General features: G+C 32.4%; 1 protein-coding gene across 1 annotated transcript in view; it reads left to right on the plus strand.

Moving 5' to 3' along the window:
- The window catches only part of LOC105254429 (zinc finger SWIM domain-containing protein 8), a 115,162-nt gene that overhangs the window by 88,856 nt on the left and 1,337 nt on the right, over positions 1–24,969 (plus strand). The window contains exons 2-19 of the mRNA XM_025407737.1: positions 12,610–12,864; positions 14,300–14,469; positions 14,670–14,980; positions 15,951–16,377; positions 17,161–17,412; positions 18,397–18,687; positions 19,570–20,184; positions 20,272–20,448; positions 20,540–20,726; positions 20,899–21,025; positions 21,774–21,930; positions 22,008–22,204; positions 22,880–23,372; positions 23,452–23,580; positions 23,653–23,863; positions 23,978–24,261; positions 24,332–24,436; positions 24,517–24,884. Coding sequence (XP_025263522.1) covers positions 12,621–12,864; positions 14,300–14,469; positions 14,670–14,980; positions 15,951–16,377; positions 17,161–17,412; positions 18,397–18,687; positions 19,570–20,184; positions 20,272–20,448; positions 20,540–20,726; positions 20,899–21,025; positions 21,774–21,930; positions 22,008–22,204; positions 22,880–23,372; positions 23,452–23,580; positions 23,653–23,863; positions 23,978–24,261; positions 24,332–24,436; positions 24,517–24,884 — 4,745 coding nt within the window. The 5' untranslated portion in view covers positions 12,610–12,620. The remainder of the gene's footprint in view (positions 1–12,609; positions 12,865–14,299; positions 14,470–14,669; positions 14,981–15,950; positions 16,378–17,160; positions 17,413–18,396; positions 18,688–19,569; positions 20,185–20,271; positions 20,449–20,539; positions 20,727–20,898; positions 21,026–21,773; positions 21,931–22,007; positions 22,205–22,879; positions 23,373–23,451; positions 23,581–23,652; positions 23,864–23,977; positions 24,262–24,331; positions 24,437–24,516; positions 24,885–24,969) is intronic.

Raw genomic sequence — 24,969 nt, forward strand, 5'->3', positions numbered from 1 at the left:
GACTAACTTTATTAAATTATATTTAATATCTTTTTAACCAGTTAATACTTGTATAATATTATTTGACCAAATATTTCCTCTGTATCTAAACTTTTGCAAATTTTAAACAAATTTTGAATATTATTTCCATGTGTTTTTGTCATTTGAATCGACGTTATATATTCCCCATAAGACCACATGTTAATTCGGTGCAAATTAAAATCCTTATAACTTGTGAACGCTTCAGTGAATCGATTTAAAAATTGTACCGAAGATTCTAAACATATGTAAGGACATTCTGTACAATTTTCATTAAATTCTCAATATTTTGAAAATATGTACAAAACATCCTTAAATAATGAGAGCAAGCTGTTTTCTAACAAAACCGCTTACAAGTCAATTTAATCGCTTGATTTTTTTTTTTATCGCGATGCTCATGGTCCATAACGACGACATCGATCCTTTATCGAGGGTCGACCGCGAAGAGGAACTCGGCGAAGAACGAGCTGAAAATTTGCAGTAAACGTGCGCGCGCAATAGTTAACGAACCGTTACTCGGTTCCATCGGTCAACACATCGATGGAGGCGCTTTGATGTCCCATGATTGCACAACGATTTGTCGGCAACAATCACTTTTCCCTATCGCTCGCTACAAGAAACAGAAGTAACGACGGTGCGCTTTCCCGAATAAAAGGCGAAAGGCGTACGGAGTTGCGAAAAATACAATCGCTCCCTCCCGGGAAAAGTCCTCTTTTAATCTTTCGAAGCGCGACACAGGTCTTTGGGATTTTTTTTTTGGTCCTTGTCTCTCTTCCAACCTGCTCGCATTCATCGACATCGCCATTCATCGACACTTTGCCAGGAAGATTTAGCGCCTTCGCCAAAGTCGCGCCTGCATATCTGGCAAATTTATTTCGATAGTTGACAATTGGAACGTATCGCTCCGACAACGTGACGGCCATTCGCGATTCGGGCAACGGTTAGATTTTATTCCTCGCGAGTTTCGACATAATATGAAATTTAGCGACGAAACGTGCGGAATCTCCGTCCCGCAAATTTCGTCGAGATAAGAACGTGTTACATAAAGAAAATCATATACTTAGTAGTCTACCGGTGAAGCTTTCCGGAATTTACCTTCGAGATTATTACGATACGATATTCTCATTCGACGAAGCAGAGTTCTCGTCGATTTAATAAAAATCCATTATTTAGCGTATTTCTGGAATTGCGGCGATTCAATATTCCGCCTTTATATTTCGACAAATCGTTCTGTCTAAAGGTGAATCAGTGAAAATATCACTAATTTAAGGATGTATTGGAGTATATTACAATCAATGAGAACGCCGTGAATTTTTAATTTAACATTCTTAATAACATCAAATGACAAAAACACATGGAAATAATATTCAGAATTTGCTTTTTTAAAATTTTTGATTTTTTTTAAATTTTTCAAGAATTTGATTTTTTTTTAATTTGCAAAAGTTTAGATACAGAGGAAATATTTGGTCAAATAATATTATACAAGTACTAACTGGTTAAAAAGATATTAAATATAATTCAATAAAGTTAGCCATGTATCTGACAAGACGAAATTTTCTGCCAAAAGTTAATCATTTCGATTAAGGATGTATTGGAGATATATTACAATCAATGAGATCGTCGTGAATTTTTAATTTAACATTTTTAATAACATTCTAAATCATCGTGAATTATTTCAAATTTTTTTACTTGCTCCTTTAAAAGTTATTAATTTTTGAATTTTGCAATTTTAACATAGGACCTTATATAAACGTTCAAGAGACAGGTAATAAATTATTCACAAACTATAAAAACACTGATAAAAATTTCATTTTGTAATATTATATTCTTCATACATGTAAAAATGTTTCCACAAAGTTTTCAAACGATTTACTTGCTCGTTTTGAAATTATTATTAAAAAATAACTGTGATTATCGGTTTGACGCAATATTGATGATAAAACGCGGCAACATTTTCTTGGAAAGATCTATTTATATTAAAGAATACTTTGAAGTATGATTTCGTGATTTTTAAAAAATTTTTGATCAATTAGAATTCGTATTCTGCCCAACTTTAATTTTTTGGTACTTTGGATTAACTTTTGAGTATGATTAACTTTTGAGACAGACGGTCCGTCCAATATATCCTTAAATTAACGCGTTCATTGTTTCGTATATATGCAATAATTTCTAGTCTTCTTAGAAGAATTTAATAATTTTAAATTTCAACAATATTATAGTCTTCTTTTAATATTGTAATTGTCACCTAAAGAATATATAATTATTTAAAGATGTATTGGAGATATATTACAATCAATGAGATCGCCGTGAATTTTTAATTTAACATTCTTAATAACATTCTAAATCGTCATGAATTATATCAAATTTTTTTACTTGCTCCTTTAAAAGTTATTAATTTTTGAATTTTGCGATTTTAACATAGGACCTTATATAAACGTTCAAGAGACAGGTAATAAATTATTCACAAACTATAAAAACACTGATAAAAATTTCATTTTGTAATATTATATTTTTCATACATGTCAAAATGTTCCCACAAAGTTTTCAAACGATTTACTTGCTCGTTTTGTAATTATTATTAAAAAATAACTGTGATTATCGGTTTGACGCAATATTGATGATAAAAAACGCGGCACATTTTCTTGGAAATTAAGACCTATTTATATTAAAGAATACTTTGAAGTATGATTTCGTGATTTTTAAAAAATTTTTGATCAATTAGAATTCGTATTCTGTTCAACTTTAATTTTTTGGTACTTTGGATTAACTTTTGAGACAGACGGTCCAATACATCCTTAAACAGTAAAATAAGATTTCACTGAAAATTAGTGAGAATTTTACTGATCTTCCGAAACACTTATTTTATCTTATATCTCACTAATTATGATCAATTAAAATAAAATTTACTGTAAAATCAGTAAATTTCACTGTAAAATCAGTAATCGCTAGTTCATTCATTACTGTTATGATCGTTATCTCTCGTATCAAAGTTTTTTTTAGTCATAAGAATTATATAAAATTTGCAAAGAGCGACAGATAAAATTAGAAATATTACTTGGATTTAATTTATGATACAATCTCAATAGAGAAGCTTCAGATATTAAATCGACTTTATAAGTCGAATAAATAAATGTCTGGCGACTTAATGAAAATTATTCGTTCGTTATCTATTTAATATAACAAGTTCAATATGCATGTAGTATAAATAAAATAAAATTTTTAATATAATAAATTTAGTAAATATAAATAAAATTTTTAATTTTATATGAAATAGATAGAGAGATGAATTGTAGTTTAATATTATTGATTGAAACAGAATTACTAATTAATTCTTTCAATAAAATATAATAACTGACTTTACAGTGCTGAAAACTGCTGTAATCAGTGACTATTTATTGTTTTTCAGTGATAACACACTAATTCACTTTTAGAGAGTTTCTTTCCGACTTGGATGACACAGCAACGCGTTCAATCGTTAAAACGGATGTGTTATTAAGGGTAAAACGAAAAAAGGATCCTTCTATCTCCCAACGCGTTACGAATTGGTATAAACATTCTCGCCGCTGTATGTCGTGTAATGAGACGAATTCGGAATTATATGCAAATTTTATTTCTCTCCTGATCCAGATTGTATTTCAAGGGATTTAAAAAAGATAATCCCGGTGATTATGCGTACACTCGAGTGGTTCCATTTGCGTAGAAATTGAGTTTCGATCGGTGCTCATTCGCAAAAAAAATATTCACGGATCTTTAATTGCCTTCGTGTCACTGTGCAAGCAAAAAATATTATTATCTATCTTTTGTTCTTTATTTTTTTTTATTTCTTTATTTCTTTGTTTTTTTTATCTCTTCAATAGTTTAATTTTTTTCGCGATGTTATTTCTTATTGTGCTAATCTTAAAATTGCTCGAGTTACCGAGGGATCTCTTCCCTCGTTTTTAATAAATAAATATACAGGGTGAGCCATTTTAAGTTACCCACCCCAATAACTTTTTTATTTTTGAATGTACAACAAAATGTTTTAAATAAAAGTTGCCTGACTGACTTCAAGGGAGACGGTGGCGAAAATTTGACTTTGAATAGTCATTTGAAGATCACATAAAGTCACTTTCAATTTCTTAAGTGAACCCTACTATTTTTCATTGCATATTCTTGTAGCTCTCTTTGAGAGCTTTCCAAAACACTATAATAAATTATTTTACCATGAAGTACTTTTCGAGTTATAAGGCTTGAAATCATTTCTTAATTTTACATATACCATAAAATATCTAGCAAGATATTCAATTTTCGATTATCTTACCTTAATACTTTTATGTACAAAATAATGGGAGGAATCGATTGGTGTAAAGAAAACACATAGTTGCTTCGAAGAAAAAATATGTAATTTGCAATTAAGAATTACATATTTTTTCTCAAAAACAATTATGTGTTTTCTTTAGACCAATCGATTTCTCTCATTATTTTGTACATAAAAGTATTAAGGTAAGATAATCGAAAAATGAATATCTTGCTAGATATTTTATAGTTCATGTAAAATTAAGAAATTATTTCAAGCCTCATAACTCGAAAAGTAATTCATGGAAAAATAATTTATTATAGCGTTTCAGAAAGCTCTCGAGATCAGCTACAAGAATATGCCATGAAAAATAGTAGATTCCATTTAAGAAATTGAAGATGACTTTTATGTGACCTTCAAATGACTATCCAAGGTCAAATTTTTGCCACCATCTTCTGTCCCCCTCGAAGTCAAGCAACTTTTATTTGAAACATTTTGTTGTACATTCGAAAATAAAAAAGTTATTGGGGTGGGTAACTTAAAATGGCTCACCCTGTATATAATATATATATATATATATATATATATATATATATATTTTTTTTTTTTTTAATTAATTTTATATTTATTAAATTAATATATATATCGTTGATTTTTTACACGATGTTGCCGCAATTATTCCTGAACTATCGCAATCAGGAGAGCACGCGATGATTAAATCCACCGGATCGTCGCAATTGTAAGTATTGCGGCGATTGTTCGCAGCAGGCGCTTTAATGCGACTGCTAAGCTCGACAGTTCGATTATTCTATCGCGCCGATCGTATTTGCCATATCCGTGAAATGCAACCGCGCTCATCCGATGGAACCGAGAGAGTTTCTCGCGGGCTTTCGAGAGCCCGAACGGAAATAACGTTACCGTTGCCGCGGCCTATTATTAATGGAAATTCAATTTCTATTGATTCAATTTCAATTTGATTGCCGTGTATCCGGATCGCGGAAACTGAACAGCGCTATGCGGACTTGTAGAAATATTTGCTCGCACATCCACCGCCCTTCTCGTAAATACATTTTAATAGCGCATAGATACAGGGTGTCCCACTCAAATAAAGGACTTTTAAAGGACCCACTCAAATATCTCAGAAACACTGCGTTAAATCGAAAAATGTTTCAAACAAAAGTTGTGTGGCTTCAAGGGGACCATAAGATGGTGACAATGATTTGACCTTGGAAAATTATTTTCCAAGTGTCATGTGAAGGTCAACTTTAAAATCTTATATGGAAACCCCCATTTTTTATTTGATATTCTTGTAGCTGACATCGAGAGCAAAACACTATAATTAAATGTTTTTCCATTAAGTACTTTTCGAGTTATAAGGCTTGAAATAATATCTTAATTTTACATAAACCATAAAATATCTAGTAAAATATTCATTTTTCGATTATCTTAGCTTAATAATTTTGTACAAAATAATGAGAGGAATCAATTGGTGTAAAGAAAACACATAGTTGTTTTAAAAAAAAATTAATTGTTAATTGCAAATTACATATTTTTTTCTTAAAAACTACTATGTTTTTTCTTTACACCAATTGATTCCTCTCATTATTTTGTACATAAAATTATTAAGGTAAGATAATCGAAAAATGAATATTTTACAAGATATTTTATGGTTTACGTAAAATTAAGAAATGATTTCAAACCTCATAACTCGAAAAGTACTTGAAAAAATGTTTATTTATAGTGTTTTGGAAAGCTCTCAATGTCAGCTACAAGAATACCAAATAAAAAATGGAGGTTTCCATTTAAGATTTTAAAGTTGACTTTCACATGACCTTCAAATGATTTTCCAAGGTCAAATCATTGTCATCATCTTATGGCCCCCTTGAAGCCACACAACTTTTGTTTGAAACATTTTTCGATTTAACGCAGTGTTTCTGAGATATTTGAGTGGGTCCTTTAAAATGGGACACCCTGTATATTTCGATCGGGTGGATCCTAGAGCTATTGTTCCCGTCTGCGTGATTCGCCCCCTCGGGATATTTGCAATTTTATTTCTTCATTAATCGCAAGGAGCTCAAGATAAGCGGGCCTGAAAAATCGAAATATCATCGATTAATATTTTTTTTTATTCCCCGAAACGAAGTATATTTGCTCAATATTTTTCCACTCTACTTCGAGTCTAGCGATAGGGATTTTAAGAGATTTTAATGCCGGTGGCGAGCAATGACATTTCGCAAAATTAAATCATTATCCAAATCGATAGGCGCCAACTCGATAATAGCGCCCTTCCCATTTGATCGAGCAAATTCTGCGCATATAACGCGGCCGCGAGGCAATGGGAAATTTTTGCAAATTGTTGGTACTCGACGCGAGATTGGACTCACGGGATTGTTCGGGGAGAATTTTCCGGCCGCAGTTTTCGCGGAAACTGAAGGAAATTGCATCGCGCGGCAAAACCACGACCGCGAAGCTCGTTACGATCCTTACACGCGAAAGACCTGGGAGAAGTAGAAGGCGAGGGGAAAAATGTGAGTTTTTTATTCATTTAACGGTGCATTTACTCTCTCTCTCTCTCTCTTTCTATCTCTCAGTTTATCGCATCCGCGATAACTTGTTGTTGGAAATTCCACGCGAAGAATCGTTCGCGTAAATTTTCCCTGTCAAATGTCACGTGTGACGTGTAAACGCGTGCTCTCTAAAAGTGAATTAATGTATTATCACTGAAAAACAGTAAATAGTCACTGATTACAGCAGTTATCAGTACAGCACTGTAAATCAGTGATATTTTATGGAAAGAATTAGTTAATAATTTTGACTGTTTCAATCAGTAATATTAAACTACAATTCATCTCTCTATTTCACATAGAATTAAAAATTTTATTTATATTTACTAAATATTTATTATATTACAAATTTTATTTTACTTATATTACATGCATATTGAACTTGTTATTTTAAGGATGTTTTGTATGTACAATCTCAGCAAAAAGCTGAAAATCAATATTGACGAATATATCCACTTTTGGTGTATTTTGAGTAAGAAATTGTATGGAATATTACAATTTGATTTAGACAGCTACAGAGCAGAGATGTATTTTTTAATATTTATTGCGTCTTTACTGAAATATTCTAAATTTTGTTAAGGAGGTTTTATACCTATTTTCAAAATATTGAAAATTTAATGAAAATTAGAATGTCCTTACATATGTTTAGAATCTTCGGTATAATTTTTCAATCGATTCACTAAAGCGTACACAAATTATAATGATTTTAACCGAAATTTTGCACTGAACTAACATGTGTGTTTATGGGAAACGTATAACCACGTCGATTCAAATGACAAAAATACATGGAAATAATATTCAGAATTTGTTTAAAATTTGCAAAAGTTTAGATACAGAGGAAATATTTGGTCGAATATAATAATATTATAGTATAATAATATAGTATAATAATATTGATTTAGACAGCTACAGTGCAGAGATGTATTTTTTAATATTTATTGCGATTTGACTGAAATATTCCGAATTTTGTTAATCGAAATGATTAACTTTTGTCAGAGAATTTCGCCTTGTGACAGATACATTTACATTACATGTTAATTCGGTGCAAATTTAATCCTTATAACTTGTGAACGCTTTAATGAATCGACTTAAAAATTATACTGAAGATTCTAAACATATGTAAGGACATTCTGTACAATTTTCATTAAATTCTCAATATTTTGAAAATAGGTACAAAATATCCTTAATTTTCCGTTGTGTGTGTATGTTATGAATGTATAAATGATACATATTCTAAGCATTAATCAAATGTAAGATCTTTTATTATACATAATTTCTTTTTTTAGTTATAAGAAAGTTTTTTTTATTTAAGGATGTTTTGTATGTACAATCCCAGCAAAAAGTAACTGAAAATCAATATTTACGAATATATCCACTTTTGGTGTATTTTGAGTATGAGAAATTGCGTGAATATTCCAATTTGATCTTAGCTACAGTGCAGAGATGTATTTTTTAATATTTATTGCATTTTTACTGAAATATTCCGAATTTTGTTAATCGAAATGATTAACTTTTGCCAGAGAATTTCGCCTTGTGACAGATACATGGCTAACTTTATTGAATTATATTTAATACCTTTTTAACCAGTTAGTACTTGTATAATATTATTTGACCAAATATTTCCTCTGTATCTAAACTTTTGCAAATTTTAAACAAATTCCGAATATTATTTCCATGTGTTTTTGTCATTTGAATCGTCGTGGATATTCGTTTCCCATAAGAACACCATGTTAATTCGGTGCAAATTTAAATCCTTATAACTTGTGAATGCTTTAATGAATCGATTTAAAAATTATACTGAAGATTCTAAACATATGTAAGGACATTCTGTACAATTTTCATTAAATTCTCAATATTTTGAAAATGGGTCAAAACATCCTTTTCATTAAATTCTCAATATTTTGAAAATAGGTCAAAACATCCTTAAATAGATAACGATCGAATAATTTTCATTAAGTCGCCAAACATTTGCCCAACTTATAAAATCGATTTAGTATCTGAAGCTTCTCTATTGAGATTGTATCAGAAATTAAATCAAAGTAATATTTCTTATTTTATCTATCACTCTTTATATAATTCTTATGACTAAAACTTAAACACGAGAGAGATTTCAATCATAGCAATAAACGAATGAGCTAGCAACTGATTTTACAGTGAAATTTACTGGTTTTACAGTGAATTTTATTTTAACTGGCCATAATCAATGAGATATAAGATAAAATAAGCGAAACATAAGCGTTTCCACTGAACATCAATAAAATACTCACTGATTCTCAGTGAAATCTTATTTTACTGTTTAAATTAGTGATGATACATTTGCAATTATTCACTTTTAGAGAGTGCATAAACGTAGTATTTAAACGTGCATAAATTCGCGAACGAGCGTTCATTCATTAATCCTGTCGACTATTTTTAGAACGACGGCAACTATTTCCTCGCTCGTTTCGTTATTTCACGTAAGGCGGAAATTTGCATGAATATGCGAAGAGTATATACTTTCGTATTGCGAGGAATACGTTTTTCGATTCCCGCGGTCTCACCTCCCGAGAAAATATATTCGCGATGTCATATTCCTTTGTTTGAAACTCAAAGTTGCGTCCCTGCCGGTTCCTAGCCCAAGATCGATAATGTGCCGAGTAACGTATTCTGTGGAAACTCTCGCATATGTCGCTTGCATTGGAAAAATGAAACTACGCCTGCAACTTAATCTAATCACGGACAGGTATAAATTTTCCGACGATAATTTATCATTATGTGATAGAGTAAACACGGAATTTTATAGAGAAATTGTACATATTTCATATCTTAGTTACAGGGTGTCCCAAAAGTCCCGGACCGATCGAATATTTCATAAACTATGCACTTTAGAAAGAAATGTTTCAGACAAAGGTTGTATGGCTTGAAGGGAGCCATCAGATAGTGGCAATGATTTGACATGGGAGAGTCATTTGAAAGTCACGTGAAGATCACCGTCAATTTCTTTAATGGAATCCCATATTTTTTATTACATATTCGGGTAGCTTATCTCGAGAGCTTTCCAAAACACTATAATAAAGTATTTCTTCATTGAGTACTTTTCGAGTTATGAGGCTTGAAATCATTTTTTAATTTTGCATAAACCATAAAATATCTAGTAAAATATTTATTTTCCCATTATCTTACCTTAATACTTTTCTGTAGAAAATAATGAAAGGAATCAATTGGTGTAAAAAAAAAACACATAGCTGTTTCGGAGAAAAAAATATGTAATTTGCAATTAACAATTACATATTTTTTCTTCGAAACAACTATGTGTTTTCTTTACACCAATTGATTCCTCTCATTATTTTGTACATAAAATTATTGAGGTAAGATAATCGAAAAATGAATATTTTACAAGATATTTTACAGTTTATGTAAAATTAAGAAATGATTGCAAGCCTCATAACTCGAAAAGTACTCAATGAAGAAATATTTAATTATAGTGTTTTGGAAAGCTCTCGAGATAAGCTACGCGAATATGTAATAAAAAATAGGGAGTTCCATTTAAGAAATTGACGGTGATCTTCACGTGACTTTCAAATGACTCTCCCATGTCAAATCATTGCCACTATCTGATGGCTCCCTTCAAGCCATAGAACTTTTGTTTGAAACATTTCTTTCTAAAGTGCATAGTTTATGAAATATTCGACCGGTTCGGGACTTTTGAGACACTCTGTATAATTTTTCTCTTCGGTATAAATCATCTTAAATTTATTTCTTTCCTTGCAGTGCATCATGAAATGATGCATATAAATGGAAGGTCGTAAAGTTTCAAATAATTCAAGGTATTAAGTTTTATATTTTTGAATCTCATCGAACCGTTTTGTTTTTTCCATTCTAGAAGATATTTTTGAAATTAATCATACGATGATATCATTTATGTAATTATATATGTGGTAAAATAAAATTTGGTTAATCTTTCGTGTCGATCAGGAACGATTATTAATATCTATAATCATTATAATTATCGTCAAAAAATATTTTTGAATACTCGTCGTTTTCATATTATTTTTAATTCTTAATACTTCTTTAAACTTAATTGACTGTGAATTTAAATGAAACTCCTTCTCGAAATCACATTACCACTTATTCCCATCGACTGTTTAGTTGTAAGCTTTTAGAACATTTAATATAGGGGAATAATATATGGACTAATATTATTATTAATATTATTAATAATATTATTATTAATTTATATATTTTTAACATCTTGACATCTTCGGCGATTCTATTATATAATGTATAAAGCCAACTATTGCCATAACTATTTCCAATTATCTCCACAACTATTTGCGATATGTTCGATATTAATCTGGATATCCGCGATGTAGGAAAAATATATACAAGAATAATATATGTATATAAATAATAAAATATGTATATAGGAAAAATGTATAAATAGTTTAATAATTAATAAGTTTGACATATGAAACACATGTGTCGGGTATATATTTAATATGTACTTTTAATCTAATTTTGCAACGAACAGTTTTAAAAACGATTGTTTTCACACACACATATTCTTTATTTTTTATTTCTTAATTTATTTATTTATCATTTATTTATTATTTATTTATTATTCTTTATTTATTATTCTTTATTTATTTATTATTTATTTATTATTCTTTATTTTTTTAGAATAATTTGTAGTTAGATTTAACAATTACAAAATTATAATTTATTACATTTAAAAACAATTAGACGTGTTTTACTCGAGTTTTGCTCAAGTTTTCCAGTGAAAAAAAAACTTTGCGAAGACTAAAAGTTTTTTTTACAGATGACGTGCGTTTTTCCGCGATAATGTCCTCGGATGGTTTTTATTCTCTTTCTCGAGTGCTCGTATTAAGTTTATCTTGGAAAAATCAACCGCTCTAGACTTGCAAGTGGTGAACTCGCGAGAATATGCTCGATTATTATTGCAGTTCTCGGTGGTTACGAAGTCGCAAGAAAATATCACTGTCGCGACTAACTCGCGACAAACTATTTTTCTGCACGAGCCCGGTATACGTAATTATAGAGAAAGAGAGAGAGAGAGGAGGAAGAGGGAGTACCATGCAATTATATATTGCCTAGCTGTGCAATAAATGAATGTAAAAGGAAAAAGAAAATTATACATGTCATGAGCAATTTTCCTTGTCTATTCAACCCTTTTTTTGCCCTAAATTTCTAAAGAATTATCGAATACATTTTTTCATACACTGAGGGAAAAATTTTTTTAAACCAAATAAATTTGTTTTCTTGAAACTTTTGATTTAAATGCAAGGAATTGTTTATTTCATTTAAGCAAAAGTATTTAATTTTAATTAAATATGCATGTTATATTAAGTACATTATTTTCATTTATATATTTTTTATATTTAAATACTATTTTCGTAAAATATGTACTATAATTTATTGAATTAAATATGTTATTTTTTAGAATTAAAAAATTTTAAATTTTTGGGAATAAAAAATGCATTTTAATAAATCTTTTGTAAAATTAAAATAAAAATATTTAATTGAAAATTATATATTTTTTTAAGCATATATATATTTTTAAACATATGTAAATAAATACTTAACTTAAGCAAACAGACGTTTTGAATACAAGTAAATACGTGATTAGTACCGAATAAATAGCTTTCTTGAGTTAGCTAAAATTTTTTTTATTTCAAGATAATTTTTTCCCCAGTGTATCGATTTCTTCTATTTATTATCATCATCCTTTACATTGATATAATCTTATTGCAGATGGACAACAAATGGTGCCTACTCTCTGCGAACTTTCGGCACGATGCGTCGCATCTCATATTCCCTTCGAGTTGGTGGAACACTTCTATCCTCCTGTACCGGAGCAACTCCAGCTGAGAATAGCTTTCTGGAGTTTTCCCGATAACGAAGAGGATATACGGCTTTATTCGTGTCTCGCGAATGGTAGTGCCGATGAATTTCTCCGGGGCGAACATCTCTACCGTGCCAAAACCGTCAAGGAGCCATTGCAGATCGGTAAAATACCTTGCGCTTCATTTATTCCCATTTGACGATTTTTCTTTTATCGGAGAAAAAGGAGTATCGTTATAAAGAAGAATCTTGTTTTTTCTTTAATATCCTATGAGCTTCCAATATCGATAAATGTATATATAATATCATATTAAATGCATATCATATTAAAATGCATATTAAATGTATATCAAGTTTATATTTAATAGTTTATGATATATAATATAGAATGAAAATATAGATAAAGAGCTTACAAAAAATGTTATGTTAGCAAAAAATACTCAATAATTTGTCGATATTAGTAAAGTTCACATAAGACTCAAGAACAAAACAAAATAATATTCCTAAAAATATTGTATTGATATTGAAAACTTTCGAAAAAACTTGTCTAAATTTTGAATCTTTGTAACAAAAATTTCGTTTTGTGCTGTCTTATCTCAATTTTATTAACATTTTTTATTTAATATTGAACAAGTGTTTAAAATCATATTTAACATAATCTTTATAAGGAGTATTATTGTAAAGAAGAATCTTGATTTTTCTTTAATATCCTATGAGCTTCCAATATCGATAAATGTATATATAATATCACATTAAATGCATATTATATTAAAATGCATATTAAATGTATAACAAGTTTATATTTAATAGTTTATAATATATAGAGTGAAAATATAGATAAAGGGCTTACAAAAAATGTTATGTTAGCAAAAAATACTCAAAAATAATTTGTCGATATTAGTAGAGTTCGCATAAGACTCAAGAACAAGACAAAATAACATTCCTAAAAATATATTGTATTGATATTGAAAATTTTCGAAAAAACTTGTCTAAATTTTGAATGAATTTTTGTAACAAAAATTTTATTTTGTTTTCTTATCTCAATTGTATTAACATTTTTTATTTAATATTGAACAAACTGTTTAAAATTTAACATAATCTTTATAATATAATTTAAGATATTTATTTCTATTTATATAATTGTTATCTCCCAAACATCAAAAAATCACATATAATCTGAGAATTGTATGCAAAGGTTTATGTAAAATTTTATATTATTTATTTTGTTTATTGTATAATTGTTTTAAAATTTGTTAATTTGTTAAATGTTTTTATTTATTCAATCAATTTTTTTTTAAGTTTATATGACATAGCGATTTTTTTCTCATCCAATTTCCAAAGATACATATTTTAGCTTTTTTGGGAACCAATAATCTTAACAATTTTTTGATATAATCTTGAATCAAATTAAAAATCTTGTTTCAAATTTCGAGATAAGACAAGACAATATTAAGACTGATTCTGATATTTCATGCAACTCTGTAGATTAAGATTTTATATATATTACACTGTTTCCGTAAAATGTCTCTTGTGTAAATAATCTCTTTTTACCTATAATTTTTTGTATCAATTATCTTATTATGCGCGTTATATTAAACAGGATTCCATCTGAGCGCCAGCGTAAACTCGCAAACGAATGGGGTCAGAGCGCAGTTCAACGTCGCTGTAACCTTTGACCGACGCAGGATCACATCATGTAACTGTACCTGCTCCTCCACGGCCTATTGGTGCGCACACGTGGTAGCCGTTTGCCTACACAGAATACACATGGTATATGCATCTTAAATTTAAAGAGATACGCGATGAACCTAAAATAATGAAAGAGGGTTTAGATAGCTTTCGGTGAAGTTTATTTTATTTTTTTTTTATCTTGGCTTGTACATGTATGTGCAGTCGGAAATAAAATTCGTTCCTTTATCATCCAATTTTTCAACTTGATTATTTCAATTGTAAACGCAATACTCTTTCAGCCAACACAAGTATGCCTGAGGGCGCCGGTTAGTGAATCCTTATCTCGTCTGCATCGGGAACAACTGCAAAAGTTCGCTCAATACCTCATCAGTGAATTGCCGCAGCAGATTTTACCTACTGCCCAGCGGCTTCTGGACGAGCTACTCTCGACCCAACCGAGCGCCATCAACAGTTACTGCGGAGCACCAGATCCAACAGCCGGTGCTTCCGCTCACGATCAGACTTCCTGGTACTTAGACGAGAAGACGTTGCACGATAACATCAAGAAGATCCTCATCAAGTTCTGCGTTCCAGCTCCCATAGTCTTTAGGTGAATAGCGCCGCTTGACAAGCAAGCTTCGCCCATACAGGGACCAAAAGTCTGGATACAGTCGAATATCTCGTGTAGAATGCATTTTAGAACAAAATGCTTTAGACAAAAGTTGTAAGGATTAAGAAGATGTATGTAACTGTAATATCCATTTGATATTGAGTGGCGTCGCCAAGGTCAGGGCAAGATCAATTTGAATTTTTTAAATGGAACCCCCTATTTTCGTTACATATTCTTGTAGCTTACCTCGAGAGCTTTCCAAAACACTATAATAAATTATTTTTCCCTCAAGTACTTTTCGAGTTACGAGGCTTTGAAATTATTTCTTAATTTTACATAAAATATTACGTAAAATATCTTGTGAAATATTCTTTAAAATATTCTTTAAAATAATCATTTTTCGATTATTTTACCTTAATACAATTGGTGTAAAGAAAACACATAGTTATTTCGATGAAAAAATATGTAATTTGCAATCAACAATTAAATATTTTTTCTTAAAAGTAATTATGTGTTTTTTTACAATTGATTTCTCTCATTATTTTTTTCAATTGATTCCTCTCATTATTTTATACATAAAAGTATTAAGGTAAGATAATCGAAAAATGAATATTTTACTCGATATTTTATAGTTTATATAGTAAAATTAAGAAATTACTACTTCAAGCCTCGTAACTCGAAAAGTATTTAATGAAGAAATACTTTATTATAGTGTTTTGGAAAGCTCTCGAGGTAAGCTACAAGAATATGCAATGAAAAATATGAGATTCCATTTAAAAAATTCAAGTTGACCTTGCCCTGACGCCACTCAATGTCAAATGGATATTACAGTTAATTACATCTTTTTAATCCTTACAACTTTTATCTAAAGCATTTTGTTCTAAAATGCATTCTATACGAGATATTCGACTGCATCCGGACTTTTGGTCCACCCTGTATAATAACTTAGCTGATGACATGTCTCTTTCAGTGATGTTAATTATTTGAGCACTACCGCGCCGCCAGCTGCTTCCGAATGGGCATCGTTGCTGCGACCGTTGAGAGGTCGCGAACCGGAGGGCATGTGGAACCTTCTTTCCATTGTGCGAGAGATGTTCAAGAGAAATGATCGCAACGCCATCCCTCTTTTGGAGATCATCACGGAGGAATGCATGGCCTGCGAGCAGATCCTCGTCTGGTGGTTCAACACCAAAGTTGCATTACTGAACGGCACTGGATACGGCAGCAAGCATAATATGAACAGCAACGTTCACGCATCTCAACATGCGTGCTCATCTCTGTGCGATGAGATCGTTGTTCTTTGGCGATTGGCCGCTCTCAATCCCGGTCTCTCTCCTTCGGAACGCGAGATGTTGCACGCTCAATTTATGAATTGGCATTTGAGGATTATGGATAAAGTGAGCATCGCGTACCTCAAAGTTTCTTTCTCTTCTCTCTTCTTCTACGTAATTCGGGCAAAGGCACACTGAGAAAAAAATCTGGTTGCATTAATTAGAATTCTGATAGATTCAATCAGTATGTCTGTTGGAAAATGGACGAACCAGAATTCTTGTAGGAATTACCAGATGAATCTGATAAATTTCTTGCTGTTAAATTTACCAAATTTTCTGGTTAATACTAAACTCGCCAGCACCAAGTCGTCTAAAATTTTTTCGATCTAATCTCAAAAGTCTGTTTAATATTCTGAATTCCAACAAGATTATTGGATAAATTCAATCCAGATTATTGAATAAATTATTTTAAATTCAGTTTGTTAGAAATTAAACTAATAAACAGTGATGCAAGAAGAGGATGCAGCTCAAACACACACAATCAAAGAGCTCATCCTCTTTCTGGCACTACTGTTCGTAAGAAAAAAAAAATATACTTTGGATTTAATGTTAATACTAGTTTTTTATATACATTTCATGGCAAATATTGAATACGAGTTAAGTTAAGAGTGGCAAGCAAAGAAATTAATGTAACAAGAAATTTTATAGATCTAACCAGAAAACACTAACCAAATCTTTATAGTAAAATCTATTAAACGTTCTAGTTATAAAAAATCGAGTCTTGATGTTAACTAGAAATTCTTTGATTTGAACTGCCTGCCTAAAATGCCTTCAATCATATATGTCTTGTTGGTATAATCAAACGATTTTTCTCAGTGCAAGTTTAACAAATTAATTATGTGTTTACAGGTCGCCAAATGCCGTGGCGGAAGTTCTGTTTCACATAACTCACATAACAGAAGCAACAGTTCGCAGAAAGATTCTCTGAAACATGATCTCACAGTCTTCACCGGATTCAAGTCGGCACTTGAGGCTTGCTACTTAGATTGGGATGAATACGTCTTGCCGGGAATCACGTATACCGCCGAGAATAATCCTATGTATCATTGTCCTTTCACCTGTTTTCGACATGCTGGCGATACGAGGACGGAAGTTAATCAGGTTGGCAGTCGTTTTCGCAACAAATTATTGTCATATCGATTAAGTAAATACAGGGTGGACTAAAAGTCCGGATACAGTCGAATATCTCGTATAGAATGCATTTTAGAACAAAATGCTTTAGACAAAAGTTGTAAGGATTAAAAAAAAAATTTAACTGTAATATCTATTTGACATTGAGTGGCGTCGCCAAAGTCAGGGCAAGATCAACTTGAATTTTTTAAATGGAACCCTCTATTTTTCATTGCATTCTTCATGCATTCTTATACCTTACCTCGACAGATTTCCAAAACACTATAATAAAGTATTTCTTCATTGAATATTTAGGCTTGAAGTAATTTCTTAATTTTACATAAACCATAAAATATCTAGTAAAATATTCATTTTCGATGATCTTACCTTTATACTTTTATATAGAAAATAATGAAAGGAATCAATTGGGGTAAAGAAAACACATAGTTGTTTCGAAGAAAAAATATGTAATTGTTAATTGCAAATTACATATTTTTTTCTCCGAAACAGCTATGTGTTTTTTACACCAATTTATTCCTTTCATTATTTTCTACAGAAAAGTATTAAGGTAATATAATGGGAAAATGAATATTTTACTAGATATTTTATGGGTTATGCAAAATTAAGAAGCTTACTTCAAGCCTCGTAACTCGAAAAGTATTCGATGAAGAAATACTTTATTATAGTGTTTTGGAAAGCTCTCGAGCTACAAGAATATGCAATGAAATATAATATGCAATAACAAATATGGGTGGGGTTCCATTTAAAAAATTCAAGTTGACCTTGCTCTGACCTTGGCGACGCCACTCAATGTCAAATGGATATTACATTTAAATACATCTTTTTAATGCTTACAACTTTTGTCTAAAGAATTTTGTTCTAAAATACATTCTATACGAGATATTCGACTGTATCCAGACTTTTGGTCCACCCTGTATAATAGGTCGGGAAACACTATAATCGCGTCTATTTCAGGTAAATTCCAGTTCAGCGGTATTGAATTATCAACCACCGATCTCGCATCATCACGGTCGACGGCCGTTGAATGTCGGCCTTGTCGAATACGGCTATTTGGATAGACGGCGGCTGAATCCGCGCGAATTTCCAATGTGTTCGAGAAGCGGCGGCGGCGACGGAAATCGCAGCAGCGTTAGCTCCGAAGGTTTCTGCGAGAATGATACCGACATTCCCGATATATCTGAATCTCAGGTTGTTCTTAGACAAGGTTGTGCTCAATTAAATAATTGCGGCGACACTGATTCGCAGGTTATTATTATTCTCTCTTTTTCCTATTCAGATCTGTTTTATAGTTATATTATTATTTATAGTTATTATTGTATAGTTATTATTTATAGTTATTATCTTTTTTATTTACTCTCTAAAAGTGAGTCAGTGAAAATATCACTAATTTAAACAGTAAAATAAGATTTCACTGAGAATCATTGAGTATTTTACTGATCTTCAGTGGAAATGTTTATTTTTTTGTTATTTTATCTTATATCTTACTGATTATAGTCAGTTAAAATAAAATTCACTGTTGTAAAATCAGTAAATTTTACTGTAAAACCAGTAATCGCTAGTTCGTTCATTTATCGCTACAATCGCTATCTCTCTCGTATTTAATTTTAGTTACAAGAATTATATGAAGTTTGCAAAGAGCGACATTTAAAATTAGAAGTATTACTTCGATTTAATTTCTGATACAAGCTCAATAGAGAGGCTTCGGATATTAAATCGATCTTTATAAGTCGAACAAATAAATGTCTGACGACTTAATGAAAATTATTCGTTCGTTATCTATTAAAATAACAAGTTCAATATGCATGTAATATAAATAAAATAAAATTTTTAATATAATAATATTTAGTAAATATAAATAAAATTTTTAATTTTATATGAAATAGATAGAGAGATGAATTATAGTTAAATATTACTGACAATAACGAAAGAAATATTACTGATATTGAGAAATATTACTGATTGAAACAGTCAAAATTATTAACTGATTCTTTCAATAAAATATCACTGATTTACAGTGCTGAACGTATAACTGCTGTAATCAGTGATTATTTACTGCTTTTCAGTGATAATACTGATTCACTTTTAGAGAGTAGATATTTTGTTGAAAATCACAACGCATTATTTTAGGAAGGGGCCGGTAGCGAGTCATCTTCCAACAGTAATGTTAGCATGAAGAACGCTCAAGGCTCGGACAAGCATCGCTCAAACGCCTCGTCCGAGACACATAGTGATAGTAGTGATAGTAGTAATAACAAACCTACTTGCGAGAATGGAAAGTGTAGTAGGACGAATCTCGCGGAGTGTCGTGACAAGTCGCGCGCGGCTGCGTCCAAAGGGGTTGGTATTAAAAACGAACAAGAATCCGATCAGGAAAAGGAAGCCGGTAGACCGTTTAAGGATGAGAGCTCCTCGTCCAGTAGTGACAGTCCTTCCGGTGACGAATACAATGTTTATTATTACGATCCGAAAACAGTGACTAATAATAGCGGTCTGCCGAGTAAATATGTTAAAAGCAATATGCATGCCCCCACCACTGCGGATGCTAGTATAGTTCTGAATAATTTGAAGAAGACGGAAGATCCATGGGACATTCTATTCGCGCGGGCTGAGGGGCTTTACGCTCATGGTCATACGAGGGAAGCCTGTATTATTGGAGTACAACTAGCCGAGGAACTCTTGGCAAACCCTCCCGATCTTATGATCGAGGGGCCGCCAGTACCGGTGAAAAACAAGCGGAAAAGGGTAAGATTTTTGAGAATAAAAAAATGTAGATTTGAAATAATGTTAATTAAATATTAAATCAACAAAACGAATATGTTGTCGGTACAGCAACATGTGAACCCGGCATCTCATCAAGTAACGTGTCTCGCATCAGCGACTTTAGCAAAATGTGGATTTCTATGCACGGTACTTGCCGAGAATCCGGAATATCATAATTTAGCATTTCGTGTAGGTCTTTTTGGCTTGGAGATGGCTAGACCACCGGCTAACACGAAACCTTTGGAGGTAAGAAAAATTGAATGGCATGACTAAAAAGTAAATTTTATTTTATATCATTTGTTGAAAATTAATTATCTTATTTTTAATCTAACTCAAGGTCAAGCTTGCTCATCAAGAAAGTGAGTTGGTAGGTTTGCTAAAAAGAATTCCTTTGGGACCGACAGAATTAGCTATGATAAAACAGAGAGCCGAACAACTAAGAGATGGTGTTATGAGATCAAGAGGACACGCGCTCTTGCCCATTATGTTAGCTAGCTTCATATATGATGCGCTTGACGTACCAAGTATGGAATATTATGTATTCAATAATACACATATATATATATATATATATACCTTGAAATGATTTTTTTACAAATAGATATCTCATTGTACGTTTACAATTATAAGTAAAAAAGATTATGTACTTCTTATATTTTATAAACAGGAAATAAAAATATGAAATGTTTTGTGCAGGAGTGAAACTACCTGCAGAAATTGATCCAAATCTTGGATTTGATGCTGCTGTAGCTGTCTTGGGGTTGAAGGCGAATGTGAGCGAAGCGGATCATCCACTTCTTTGTGAAGGAACTCGTAGACAGAGGTAACTTTTGCGCTATTACGTATATATATATTTATACAGAGTGTTTCAGACCACCCGTACCACCCATTAAAAAACTAGAGAAGTGGTTATTTCAAAAAAGTAAAAACATTTTCTTCATAAATCGGGTGCGCTCTATCGAATGGTGATATTTTCAACTTCTAGTTCCGGCCGGAAATAGGCGATTCAGATCGGAAGTGCATTTTTTTAAATGGAACCTACTATTTTTCATTGCATATTCTTGTAGCTTACCTCGAGATCTTTCCAAAACACTATAAAAAATTATTTTTCCATGAAATACTTTTCGAGATATGAGGCTTGAAATCATTTCTTAATTTTACATAAACCATAAAATATCTTGTGAAATATTCATTTTTCGATTATCTTACCTTAATACTTTTATGTACAAAATAATGAGAGGAATCAGTTGTAAAGAAAACACATAGTTGTTTCTAAGAAGAAATATGTAATTTGGAATTAACAATTCAATATTTTTTCTTAAAAAACAACTGTATGTTTTCTTTACACCAATTGATTCCTCTCATTATTTTGTACATAAAAGTATTAAGGTAAGATAATCGAAAAATGAATATTTTACAAGATATTTTATGGTTTATGTAAAATTAAGAAATCATTTCAAGCCTCATAACTCGAAAAGTACTTTATGGAAAAGTGTTTGGGTGGTCTGAAACACCCTGTATATTTGTTAATGCAGATGATAAACATGTATAATTTTTTGTTTTTGTTTCAGAGGAGATTTGGCTATTACTTTGCTAGTGCATTACAAAGATGATCCCGTGAAATTGGCCAGAATCATGGACAAATTGCTGGATCGAGACGTTCATCAACTCATTAAGTCACCCATTCTCAGTAGTTATTACACTTCGAATCCACCTACTAAAAGCGAAGTAAAAGTCTAAGATATTCCGTGTCATATGAAAACTTGCGCGTAACATTTATTTAATAATATTTTGTCAAATTTTAGATGGCACGATTTGTTCATGACGAAGAACGCTCGTCGCCGCTTGGAACGGACAATGGTGGAAATGGTGATAACATCGTCGGCACTAGCAGTAGACCTCATAGTAGTACGAGCGCGGAATTGGAAAATGGTATCAGCGCACTAACCATACAACCGCCGATTGTTCAGCCACCTGTGCCTATTAGAACTAAAGAAACGCGGTGCGTTTTTTTATAGAAATATACAGGGTGTCCCAAAAGTCTCGGACCGGTCGAATATTTCATAAACTATGCACTTTAGAAAGAAATGTTTCAGACAAAAGTTGTATGGCTTGAAGGGGGCCATCAGATATCAATCAGGAATCAATTGGTGTAAAGAAAACACATAGTTGTTTAAAAAAAAAAAATGTAATTGTTAATTGCGAATTACATACTTTTTTCTTAAAAACAACTATGTTTTTTCTTTACACCAATTGATTCCTCTCATTATTTTGTACATAAAAGTATTAAGGTAAGATAATTGAAAAATGAATATTTTACAAGATATTTTACGATATTTTATTTTATGTAAAATTAAGAAATGATTTCAAGCCTCATAATTCGGAAAGTACGTAATGAAACCTAACTTAATTATAGTGTTTTGGAAAGCTCTCGACGTGAGTTACCAGAATATTTAATAAAAAATAGGGAGTTCCATTTAAGAAATTGACGGTGATCTTCACGTAACTTTTTTGATGGCCCCCTTCAAGCCATACAACTTTTGTCTGAAACATTTCTTTCTAAAGTGCATACTTTATGAAATATTCGGCCGGGCCGGGACTTTTGGGACACTCTGTATACATAATATATTGTATATTGTATAACATTACGTTGATATACCTTCTGCTTTTTTTTTAGATATAAGAGTAAAAGGCTATATCCATCTATTCCCAATCAGCCTTCGGAAGCGAGTGCGCACTTTATGTGCGAATTAGCAAAGACCGTGTTATCAAAGGCCGGTGGTACCAGCTCAACTTCTTTATTCACTCAACCATCTACCAGTCAAAATCATCATGGTCCGCACAGGGCACTTCACATGTGCGCCTTCCAACTTGGCTTGTATGCCCTCGGACTCCATAATTGCGTTAGCCCAAATTGGCTCAGTCGCACGTATTCGAGTCACGTATCCTGGATAACAGGCCAGGCGATGGAAATTGGTGCGCCAGCCATCTGGTTCCTCATTGATAGTTGGGAAGGACATTTGACGCCACCGGAAGCTGTCAGTATAGCCGATAAGTCTTCGAGAGGCAGTGATCCAAATATGGTTAGAGCGGCGGCGGAGCTTGCTTTATCTTGCTTACCACACGCACATGCGCTCAACCCTAATGAGATTCAGAGAGCCATATCTCAAGTATGTACAATGCAATCAAATATGTTATGCTCAATGGAAGATTACTTGCGTTATTGAATATTCTGTTTTGTCCCCACAGTGCAAAGAACAAAGTGAGGCCATGCTAGAGAAAGCTTGTATCACAGTGGAGAATACCGCAAAAGGTGGCGGTGTTTATCCAGAAGTGCTTTTCCAAGTGGCAAAGTATTGGTACGAGTTATATCTCCGGGTAAGTTCAACTGGTGTAAATGTATTAATTTATTATATATACCCTCTCTATTATTTTTTTTTATTTGATTAGCAAACTCCTGGTGGAGATCAACAGGATGAGATTCCTCATGATCCTCTACAATTGGATCTCAACGGGGTATTATTAGTCGAGCCGGGACCTTCCGTAGACCTATCAAATACTCAAATGATGCCCGGACCGGCGCAGACAGTTGTTGTTACTAGCACGCAACCACCTCCTCAGCCCTACACTCATCCAACGATTACAACTCTGGCGCCTTTAGGTAAAACAATCAGGCTTTAAGCAATTTTCTTGGTTTCTTAAAAATATCATTTTAAACACTCTCTTAGAAGTCAATCATTTTACATCATTTTAAATATTAATATGTTTGTTTTAGGAGTCAGTATGCCATATGCCGTAGGCCCGTACAGCTTTGTACATCCTCACCATTCTATCGCGACATTTAGCGGTCCGATGCCTTCGCATCGAGTCACTTTACCGCCTGCACCGCATATGCAAATGTACCATCCGTTTCCGCATCATCCTGGACACCCTCAACATCCACCGCATCCACATCATCCATCTCCGGCTGCCCCACCTCCACCTGGACCGTATTACGCGCCGCAACCTCCACCGACGCCAGGAACGCGTCATTTATACACGATGCAACAACCTCTTCCGGTAAAAATTCTATTGCGTGTTTTTATAGTCTCAATAATCAGATGAGTATAACTTTATATATGTTATTCAGGCCCAAGCAGGAGTGGCTGGTCCTCTCCCTGGGCAAAATAACTTGGCTGGACCTGCGTTAGTTCAGCCACAACCCATAATATCGACTGTGAGAGCTCAACCTCAGGTAATTCCTAGCATTGCAATGCAATACACATAATATAATATATTTAAACAAAAATATATTGATTATATATTGCGTTTTAGGTTCATAGACAAAGTCAGACATTTAGTCAACAACAATTGCGGACTCTTGTTTCTGCATACCGTGTGGGTATGCTAGCGTTGGAAACTTTGGCTCGCAGAGTGCACGATGATCGGCCTCAAGCCAAATACGCGCGAAATCCGCCCTACGGAGAGGATGTTAAATTTTTACTCAGAGTTGCAAAGAGACTCGGTACGCAGTACATGCATCAGCTTTGCATTTGTGCTGTGAACAGCATTGTTAGTCCTTTTGTTCTTCATCATGTCGCTCTGGAAGCGGCCCAATATCTCGCTAGGAACAATCCAGCGTTCATCGTGCATCATCTGAGATCTGCCTTGTTGGCTCCTCTAGTACACAAGTGCCAACAAATGTTAGTATTGATATTTATTATATCAAAATGAAAGAATTAAAGATCGTGGTTTTCAGAATCTTTTATACTCGACTGGTGATTAATA

This window comes from Camponotus floridanus, unplaced genomic scaffold (genome assembly GCF_003227725.1).
Source record: "Camponotus floridanus strain SB8 unplaced genomic scaffold, Cflo_v7.5 scaffold186, whole genome shotgun sequence".
Classification (NCBI taxonomy): domain Eukaryota; kingdom Metazoa; phylum Arthropoda; class Insecta; order Hymenoptera; family Formicidae; genus Camponotus; species Camponotus floridanus.